We start from the raw sequence: 11,352 nt of genomic DNA, 5'->3' as shown, positions 1-11,352 counted from the left end.
ATACATTTCATTTGTATGTTATGTTTCAAAATGTAATTTCTATTAATTTGTTTTTGCATTTTTATTACTGGACATTTCAAAGTCTGTTACAGTAAATTAGTTGTTGATTATCAACCACCAAAAACACAAATTCAACATCATAACCAGAAAATATCACGTTTATTTACAATTTACAAACAGGAAAAATGTCTGCATTGTAACATATTCTTCAACACACGCGCAATGGTACAGCAACTACTATATGTGTGATGAAGAGAGCATTAAGACTAACAGTTGTTTGGTAAACATTTACAATTAATATACGTTTAATGACTGATTTGCTGCTTTTATTGATCAGAATTCAACACTGCTCTCAGAAAATTATTAGCAGTATTTTATTGTGTTTTTTAATCATGCAATCTTTCACTTTACACCTGTAAGACTTTGCCATAATATGAAAAATATTACTGTGATGAATACATATTAAATCAGATTTTGATACTTACTCCTCTTTAGAAAATTATTCGACAAAAACATAACTCAATTAGCTAAAAAACAAAACACAATGTTTAGTTGTAAAGGCACATAACCAAACAGTGATCCAAGCGTAAAGACCACTTTATTTTAATACAAGTGTGCAGAAGAATTATTCTGCAACACTGTTCATCCATAATGCTGAAAATCTGAATCACTTACCAAATATTTGTGGACTCTTCAAACTTAGTTACATTCAGTAAATGTTATGAGATTACCATAACAAAAAATGTAATCTTATTGATTAAGCAAAAGAGACTTCTGCACTAGCTAAAGGCAGCAGTTAAGTCATTTACCTCAAAAATAAAATAATATCCTTAAAAATGAAATAAAACTTAAGCTACACAAGACTCATAGCACTACTTCAACAGAAAAAATAGTGTTATTTTACAATAATCATTAGCACACAAATGTCACCCAAAACATTGAGTAAGTAACAAAATACTGATCTACAAATACTATTTACATATTTTATTAAGCTCTTCAGGACCCTATATTTGCACATATCTTCTTCTCTTTGAATTGTGCTCAATGTAAATTATGATTCTTCCTGTTATAGCATCGGATGCACAATCAATCAGTTGTTTTATTTCTATAACAAACCCAAAGTAACAGCAGTCACATGATTAATCAGCCGAACTCTGCAGCAGCCTTTAAGTGTCTGATACCTGCGAGTCTCACGCGTCAGACGAGGTTGAAGCCCTGGTTGTGTTCGATGGCCTGCAGCAGTTTCTCTTGTAGTGTCTCCTTGCTAGTGTACTTGGGCAGATCCAGAAGGTTGAAGCATGTGTGCGCTACAGGGAAAAACTGCTCGCCTCCACCGGTGGGCTGGATGACTAACGCCAGGCTCTTCATGCCCAGGATGGGGATACGGTCACTGCCCGTCAGGAATACTGCAGAAAAAGATGCAGACGTTCACACTGACAGCGGTTTGCAGTGATAAAGCGACTGGACGTTACTCATGTTTAATAAAAGTAGGCGAACTGAAACGGCATGACTGACAGCGACCGTTCACGAACAGAGGAATGTTTTGAGAGTCACAGTGTCACACTTTCAGGTGATATTAATCTTTTACGGGCTGCAATTTTTCACACTCAAATTTAAAAGCTCACCTCACACACATACTGTGGACTAATTGCCAAAAAAATGGCTCTAATTTTTCACAAAACCCACATAACAAAAAAATGCAATATTGTATATGTTTACAATCTTATGATGAACAGAAAAGAAATCTTTTTTGTTGTTGTTGTGCTAACTTTGTAAACATGCAATTCTGGCTCCATTTACTCAATCTCCCTTTAAAAAAAAGTCTTATTTCACTCCACTAGATGGCAGCAAGTACTAGAAAAAGCTAGATTTTGAATATGCAGATCTGAAATGTAGGTGGCGCTCTAACGCATTTTAGCCCTCACAGATGTGCTCGTCCATAGACATTCAGTCTAATTTTCAGTTCAAGCACCACCCTCATTGTTTCATTGAATATCTCGGCCTCTTAGTGGACTAGAAGCTCAATCTAGGTGTCATTAGAAAGCTGAGATCCTCCCCTTTCCTATGAAATTATATATACATTTTATCATCAATAGTCAATAACTTACAGTATATTTCTGCTGATTTGTTTAGCATGCCTTTCCTGCTGAACTGCATATTTTGTTCTGGACATCTAAGATATAACATTGGATTATTCACACGAGCAAGCTCACAGATAAGTAAACAATGGCTCATTTTGTAGAAAACTGCCTAAAATAAAAGCGGATATAAAGTTTTTGGCTACTCAGGGCTTACAGCAGCATTGATCCAGGGTTGTGCAAAATTCAGAATTTCAGAATTAACCCCCTTTCAATTCATGAGTTGGAATTTGAATTGAATTGGCCACGCCCCACAGGAAGTTGAGTTTGAATTGGAATGATAGGAAGTGGAATTTACTGAATTGCAATTCTAAGAAATTCAACTCATTCAACTTCATTAGTCCAAGACACATTTTGTGACAAATAATTACGTAATTATTTTTGACCAAGTATGCCTATTTATTCCCTAATTTTTTTTTTTTTTTTTTACTTATAACATTGCTCTCTTTCTAAAAAAATAATAATAATAATTTACACCGGCATCAAAAGATTTTTATTTTTTGCTGTACAGCACCAGCAATGGTCCACCACGTTGATTTTCAGATAACTTCATAATAATAAAAAAACAGATTAATAATTACAATTTTGATTGTTTAATATATTGAAAAAATTAGAGCATTCCTAGAAATGAAGTGTTCTTCCACGATGGTCCATATAATGAAAATGCATTATAGTGAAATAAATGTAATTAACATTTTATTATATTACATTTTTTTATATTTATTATTAATACTATAAAAAGTTATGTATTTGTAGAACTTAAAGAAATTAGATTGAATGAATCTACTTAATTTTAAGTAAATTAACTGAACTTAAACTCAACCTGCCATGACATTTACATATTAGCTGTACATATTACATATAAGTTTTACATATTTAACAATTACGTATGAAAATGTGGTAACTTTAAGAAGTTTTCTTTAACTCTGTCAACTTCTCCGATGACAATTGCTTCTTTATTTACATGGTTTTTAACTGTTCAATATTTTGAGCATCTGTCTTAAACAAAACAAAACAAAAAAACTAAATGTTACTCATCACATGAACACTTATGAGAAAATATAAATAAAGTATTTTAAAATGGCATGCACAGAACAACAATTGGTTCATGAAACATCAAGAGGGTAACAATCAACAAATTAATAATTTACGAGAAACAAACATCCTTACATTGCAAAACAACAAGTTACCTACAGTGACAACAAAATCAACAACAAATGTAAATAAATCCATTCAAACAGCCAAACAATGCAACCATATTTTTCATGCCCCCGTGCATGCTGGGAAGATGGTAAAAGGGACAGAACCACATAAACATTTTGTGTAGGCTAATTAGAACAACAACAACAACAAAATAAAAAGCATTAATCAAACTAACTGTTGTGCTTGTTGGTTCGACTTAAAAATAATATAAGTATGTTGTAATAGAAAAGCTGCATTGAGATGCTTTCTATATATTAGCCGGAAATAATACACTAATCAAGTAAATCTTTCAATGTTTTTTCAGCATTGTTTACTTGATGACATGAGCATTACATACAGTGTAATGTTTCTGGAAATACCCAATGTTTATACTGAAAATCAAATGTATTATTAAAGTATAAACTTAAAAACAGTCATGTGAATTTCTTTTAATTTAATTCCATTTTAATTCTACTTCGTTAAATTCAAATTCGAATTGCAATTCTAAATCCTTTTTGCTACCTGAATTCAAATTCAATCCAACTTCAAGAACTTAACTGGAATTGAATAGGCATTCTTCATTTAATTCTGAATGGTGCACAACCCCGCATTGATCGCCGCATATGAGACGTTTGCATTTGATGACTTACAGAAATCATATTTCACTTTGTGATTCTTTTGAAAATCTTTTAACTGTGGTATTAGGGCAACAGAATTAACTGTACAGACACATTCCTGAGAGCGAGAGCTTTTATTTGATATATGACTTGTCTATTTAACTGCTATGTGAAAGACGTTTATTTTCATATATTTCTACCACATGACCTCTAGGGGGCGCTGATTTTCAACGCGAATGTTTTGAGGCCTTATTTTGTTATTTCAAGTAACATAAATGCAGAAGTGATGTTATCTCTGAAAAGTTCAGATTCTAAACTTTCTAATGATACATCATATGCCTGACTTATGTATACGGAGACTTTAACGTTTTATTTTGCGATATAGCCCAGCCCCCCCCCCCCCCCCTCCGTGGACCCGCCGGCAAACTATTAAACACTACGTGAACTATGCAGAATAGATGACTGATTTGTAAAAAGTGTAAAACTCTTCACTCGAAGATTTTTAACTTACGTAAGAATTGTTTCTTCTTTTCCAAAGACATTTCGTGAAACACTTCCCAGAATATTTTTATGGTGGGGTGCTCCGCCCAGTACTCTCCTTTATACTCTGTGCTCTGAGAATCAATAAGGGCATGATGTTAAGTCACTCGAGTTTGTACATTTACAAACGGTACAAACTACAGCAGCATTGCTACAAACATCAGCAGTGTTTACCTTTTCTAATTCCTTCCAGTCATAATTCGTGTTTCCGATCACCATGGCCTGCAGTTCGCTGGGCTGGAAGAGCTCCAGAACTTTCCCTCCACACACTTTATGAAATCCAGCATAGAAAGCATTGAACTGAGGAGCCACGGAGGTGTTGAATATATAATCAACGTATGCATTGACAAACTCCTGCCTGTGAAGGGGGAATCAATAAAGAAATTCTAGTTTAGTAAAAGTAGATTGATCAAATCATGCAAAATTAATATTTGTTGGACTGAAATGTTTATTCTTGTTCCATATGTGTAAAACAAACGCCTGAACTGTGGGATGAGTTTGTATTCATTTCAAACAATAGTCATGGTGCAAGAAGGTAAATATTGTTGTAATGTAAATATGGGAAGTAGTAACACCTGTTGGATTTGTTTACACTGATGTCCATCCCGTTGGGTACAAGCTCCAATACCTCTGTAGCACCGAAATTATCCTCTGTGATCTATAAAAATGACACCAAATACATGTACATTTAAAAAAATATATTTTTATACAGAACATTTTTAAAAAGAAGTATGAATAATGCTTTAACTGTGAATTTGTTCTTATTACTGTGAAATTCAGGTAGAATGTTTCTTCCAAATCATCCTCAGTGTAATCCAGCAGCTGCTGAAGACTCCTACAGAATCACAGACAGAAATCAAACACATATGGTTGAATCTCATGAAAAGTGTCAAGGCCATATTTCACCCCAAACCTAAAAGAAATGAAAAAGTAAAAGCATCTTCATTCAATTGAAACACACACACACACACACACACACACACACACACACACACACACACACACACACACACACACACACCTTCCTACATCAGGCATGAGTTCCTTCAGGTCCTCTAGTGTGGGTGCTTTCTTCAGGAGTTTCTTATACAGCGCTAGAGGAAAGTTCAGCTCTACTATCGTCAGGTTATAGATGGCCAATCCACAAATCACTCCAGTCAGATGGAACAAATCGATGTCTTCAAATGTCTGTAGTCAAACACAACTGACATGAGTGAGACTTCAATGACTGAGAACATCTACTCGTGTTTAATGAGTTTTCACTTCAATAGCATATGTGAGCATCTCTGCACGTTTACCTTGTGTGCAAACCAGATGAGTCTAGACTCCTCGTGGTATCTGAACATGCCATATTTAGGGTCCAACAACTCTTTCATCATGAGGAGGAAAAACTCTTTTCTCACGCCACCGGCGTCCACGGCCTCCTCACCAACAAAGATCACCTGAACAATCAAAGGCAAAAACTATCCTGTACCACAGACAACTTCAACTATAACTCTACAGATTCAGACAAACTAGACGAACGGTTCCTTAGTTTAGTTTTATAAATAAATTATAGACCATATAACTGTAGACTATTGTATTCTAGATCTTAGAACTGCAGACTATAGTTATAGAACTTAGAACTGTACACTAAAATTATACAACTTAGAACTGTACAGTATAGATTTATAGACCTTAGAACTGTATAAAATTCTAGAACTTAGAACTGTATACAATTCTAGAACATAGAACCGTGCAGTATAGAATTATAGACCTTAGAACTGTAGTGTAGAATTAGATCTATACAGAGTTATAGAACTTACAACTGTAGAGTATAGAAATATAGAACTCAGAACTACAGACTACAGAGTTATAGAACTTAGAACTGTATATTATTATAAAACCTTAGAACTATAAAGTATAGAAACACAGAACTTTGATCTGCAGACTACTGATATATTGAGCTTAGAATTATAGAGTATAAAATTACTGAACCATGAACTATCAAATTATTGATCTTAGAATTACAGACTATATAATTATAGACCTTAGAGCTGTAGTGTAGAATTAGATCTATACTGTAAAGAGTTATAGAACTTACAACTGTAGACTATAAAATTATAGAACTTAGATCTGTATAATATTCTAGACCTTAGAACTGTAGAGTATAGAAATATAGAACTCAGAACTACAGACTACAGAGTTATAGAACTTACAACTGTATATTATTATAAAACCTTAGAACTATAAAGTATAGAAACACAGAACTTTGATCTGCAGACTACTGATATATTGAGCTTAGAATTATAGAGTATAAAATTACTGAACCATGAACTATCAAATTATTGATCTTAGAATTACAGACTATATAATTATTGACCTTAGAACTGTACAGTATATAGAATTACAGGCCTTAGAACTGTAGATTATAGTTATAGAATGTAGAACTTTACACTATAACTATAAACTTAGAACTGTACACTAAATGACAGAACTTACAACTGTAGAGTATAGAATTCTAGAACTATACAGTATAGATTTCTAGACCTTAGAACTATAGTTACAGAACTTAGAACTGTATAGTATTCTAGACCTTATAACTGTAGAGTATAGAGTTATAGAACTTAGAACTGTACAGTATAGAATTATAGGCCTTAGAACTACAAACTATAGTTATAGAACTTAGAACTGTACACTATACAATTATCAAAACTTAGAACTGTACACTAAAATTATAACTGTAGAGTATAGAATTCTAGACCTTAGAACTGTACAGTATATAGAATTATAGACCTTAGAACTGTAGACTATAAGATTACAGACTTTAGAACTGTATAGAATTATAGAAATTAGAACTGTACAGTATATAGAATTATAGACCTTAGAACTGTAGACTATAACATTACAGACTTTAGAACTGTATAGAATTATAGAAATTAGAACTGTACAGTATATAGAATTATAGACCTTAGAACTGTAGACTATAACATTACAGACTTTAGAACTGTATAGAATTGTAGAAATTAGAACTGTACAGTATATAGAATTATAGACCTTAGAACTGTAGACTATAGTTAGAGAACGTAGAACTGTACACTATAAAATTACAGAATTTAGAACTGTACACTCAAATTATAACTGTAGAGTATAGAATTCTAGACCTTAGAACTATAGTTATAGAACTTACAACCATACACTAACATTACAGACTTTAGAATTGTAGAGTATAGAATTGTAGACATTAGAACTGTACAGTATATAGAATTATAGACCTTAGAACTGTAGACTATAGTTATAGAACGTAGAACTGTACACTATAAAATTACAGAATTTAGAATTGTACAGTACAGAATTATAGGCCTTAGAACTACAGACTATAGTTATAGAACTTAGAACTGTACACTATAGAATTATCAAAACTTGGAACTGTACACAAATGATAGAAATTATAACTGTAGGGTATAGAATTCTAGAACTGTACAGTACAGAATTATAGGCCTTAGAACTACAGACTATAGTTATAGAACTTAGAGCTGTACACTATAACATTACAGACTTTAGAACTGTATAGAGTTATAGAACTTAGAACTGTACACTATAAAATACAGAATTTAGAACTGTATAGTATTCTAGACCTTAGTACTGTAGAGTACAGAGTTATAGAACTTAGAACTGTATAATATTATAAACTTTAGAACTTTAAAGTATAGAAACAGAACTTTGATCTGTAGATTATTGATATATTGATCTTAGAATTGTATAGAATTACAGAACCATACATCCTATCAAATTATTGATCTTAGTATTATAGACTATTGAATTATTGACCTTAGAACTGTACAGTATACAGAATTACAGACCTTATAACTGTAGACTATAGATTATAGAATTATATACCTTAGAACTGAAGTCTATTGTTATAGAACTTAGAACTTTACACTATAACAACATTATAAAACTTAGAACTGTACAGTACACTAAAATGATATAACTTGGAATTGTAGAGTATAAAATTCTAGAATGGCACAGTACAGATTTACAGACTTTGGCACTGTATAGAGTTATAGAACTTCGAACTGTACACTATAAAATTATCAAAACTTATAACTTTACACTAAAATTATAGAACTAATAAATGTAGAGATTAGAGAATAGAATTATAGAACCTAAAACTGAAGAGTATAGAATTTTAGAACTAATAACTGTAGTGTATAGAGTTATAGAACTGTACACTATAACATTATAGACTTCAGAACTGTAGAATTACAGTCCTTACAATGACTATAAACTATAAACCTTAAAATTACACTCCTTATTAGTGGTCGACTGATATGGGATTTTCCAATGGCTGATGCCAAAACCGGTCTCTAGAGAGCAGGATGGCCAATAAACATAATACAATTTTACAACAGCAAATCAGATGGAACAAAATTTATAATGTGAAACAAACAAACACTTATTTCATGCAATATTTACTCAAATTTGCATTAAAAAAAAAAACCGAAAACAGAAAGTGTTGACTATCCAATGACAAATCTACTGGTAGATTTTGGAACTGACACAAAACTTCTATTAATCGGTCAAGCAAACACGGTTCTTGGTTAATGGCGATAATCAGAAAATGGCCAAATATGGGCCTGGCCGATATATATCGGCCTATTAATTCACTGTAACACGGTAGAAGGAAAGGAGGCGAGAACCGGCTTAACGATATAAATCATATTTTAATTGTAAACTGAATCAAAAGACAAATACACACAGGTGTCAGACAGCTGTCCGTAACTCTCTCTGTCGCACTGCCATCTCCGGTTGGCTTTATCCCTCTCGGGCTAATCAGCCCAATTAGGGGCCGGGTGTGCGGAATCACGACCTGGCCCCACCCTGCCACGTTCCTCCCCCCTTCTCTCAGGCCGGGGAGCCCCCGGTTCTCCGATACGCCGTAGTCCGGTCCTCGGCCACTCCTCCACCCTCTAGTGGACGATAGCCGCGCCTCCCTGGGTGGATCGGAGGCAGTCCTCCGGCCCCTGGCGGATGGAACGCCCCCCGCGTTTTTGGTGGACGGTAGGGGTCCCCCCCGCCCCTGGCAGCGGTAACCGCTCCAGGTGGTCAGTTGGGAGCCCCTCCTCCCCTCGTGGTCGGCGGCCGTTCCTCCGCTTCCAGGCGGCCGGGCTCCTCCGTCCTCCGGCGGATGGCCGCAGCTGCTCCTTTGGGGTGGATGGTAGCGGCGAGAACTCCACTACGGCGCATCCCTCCACCTTCCTGGATTTCGGCAGCAGTGTAACACATTTCAATGGAAAGGAGGAGGCGAGAACCGGCTTGAGAACATAAATCATATTTTAATTGTAAACTGAATCAAAAAACAAATACACACAGGTGTTGGACGGCTGTTTGTAACTCTCTCTGTCGCACTGCCGTCTCCAGTCAGCCTTTATCCCTCTCGGGCTAATCAGCCCAATTAGGAGCCGGGTGTGCGGAATCACGACCCGGCCCCGCCCTCCGCCCTGCCACATTCACCTTATACCTTTAGACTACAGAATTACAGACCTTAGAACTACAGACTATAAAAATATAGACCACAGAACTATATAGAATTATAGACCTTAGAAGCATGGACTATAAAATGATGGACCATAGACCTATAGATAACAGAATAATAGATCTTAGAAGTCCCATGATAATACACTGATGAAGACAGTATTGTTTACCTTAAGCGGCTTTTTGTAATAAACGTTTTTTGATTTCCTCAGCACCTCCATGGTGTCTCCAACCACATTTTCTCTCCGTACGATGAGGATAAGGCAGGGGTTCACTGACTCCACCCCTCCACCGGACAGGAACAGAGATGTGAAGTTCTGTCTCTGAGCCTGATCTACTGCCATCTGACCACACACAGCACTGTGAGTTCACTGCAGTAAAACACTGACATCATGTGAAGGTCAAAGCATTTAGAGCTGAAGAGCAGTCTCACCTGCATCTGGATGACAGCATCGGTCTGGAGCAGTGTCGTCTTCGCCTGAGCGTCAAAAACAAACGGGTATTTACACAAGGTGATCTGAGAGTCCATGACCTGCTAGAAACAGACAACAGCTTCGGTTACTTAAAGTATGCCTATAAAACCAAATACTAATTAATCTCCTGAATGTTAAAACATTGACATGTGATTATCTTCAGTCACATTTAAAAATGTCTGAATGTCATTGCATTAGATAACAAAACATGAAAGCTGTGCACAAATGCTGCTGGAGCTATTCTCAGAATTAACTGGCGTCTTGGTGATTTTCAGTGGATGTATGAAGTCAGTTACCACAGGTGGAGTTCAGCACATTAACTATAGACATGTTCCACTAACATTTGACAAACACAAAACATGACAATATTTATGTCTACATTTCAAGAAGTGAGATTATGCAATCCTTTTTTTAAAATAAATGACACTTGCTATGAATGCAATCAGCCATTTTTAAGTGTGGCTAAAGTGTTCAAATACTGAATGTCTGTCCACAGCATGTATGCCAATGCATGGTATGACTATATAGAAATTCACGTGTGTAAAATGATGCCAACCACCTTTGAGCAATGTAGACTCACCGCAGAAAACATCTGCTGTTGAATCCAGGACACATAATCATGCCTGATGTCAATCAGCTCATCCAGTTCATGAATATAAAACTTGTCATACTGGATGATTTGCCCAGCACGCTCATTAACCTGCAACACAAATACACAAACACATTATTACTCTAATTACAGAGTTTAAGATGCACTCCAAACAGTGTGCCTAACTGCAATTCAATACAAGTATATTCATCATGATTCGCATTTCACTCAAATCACTGAATGCAATCCCTCAAGCTTATCGCAATGCATTCTGTGGTTGCCTTATCCACAAAGGA

The 11,352-nt window shown here is 35.3% G+C and overlaps 1 protein-coding gene across 5 annotated transcripts in view; it reads right to left on the bottom strand.

The window, feature by feature from the left end:
• Positions 1–140: 140 nt before the first annotated feature.
• The window catches only part of LOC127411921 (probable E3 ubiquitin-protein ligase HERC4), a 32,137-nt gene continuing 20,925 nt past the window's right edge, over positions 141–11,352 (bottom strand). Inside the window, exons 15-24 of one of the 5 annotated variants that reach the window (XM_051647828.1) lie at positions 11,048–11,167; positions 10,428–10,529; positions 10,165–10,338; positions 5,776–5,919; positions 5,499–5,665; positions 5,246–5,312; positions 5,053–5,135; positions 4,652–4,835; positions 4,449–4,551; positions 141–1,406 (exon numbers count right to left, since the gene is read on the bottom strand). In XM_051647828.1, coding sequence (XP_051503788.1) covers positions 1,198–1,406; positions 4,449–4,551; positions 4,652–4,835; positions 5,053–5,135; positions 5,246–5,312; positions 5,499–5,665; positions 5,776–5,919; positions 10,165–10,338; positions 10,428–10,529; positions 11,048–11,167 — 1,353 coding nt within the window. In that variant the 3' untranslated portion in view covers positions 141–1,197. Of the gene's footprint in view, positions 1,407–4,448; positions 4,552–4,651; positions 4,836–5,052; positions 5,136–5,225; positions 5,313–5,498; positions 5,666–5,775; positions 5,920–10,164; positions 10,339–10,427; positions 10,530–11,047; positions 11,168–11,352 lie in introns of those variants that run through there. The other 4 variants (XM_051647829.1, XM_051647830.1, XR_007892363.1 and 1 more) reach the window with 4 other exon arrangements.

The sequence above is a fragment of the Myxocyprinus asiaticus genome, chromosome 21, assembly GCF_019703515.2.
Source record: "Myxocyprinus asiaticus isolate MX2 ecotype Aquarium Trade chromosome 21, UBuf_Myxa_2, whole genome shotgun sequence".
In the NCBI taxonomy this organism is placed as follows: Eukaryota; Metazoa; Chordata; class Actinopteri; order Cypriniformes; family Catostomidae; genus Myxocyprinus; species Myxocyprinus asiaticus.
The sequence above is the reverse complement of the archived record's forward strand: the minus strand, read 5'-3'. Positions and strand labels throughout refer to the sequence as shown.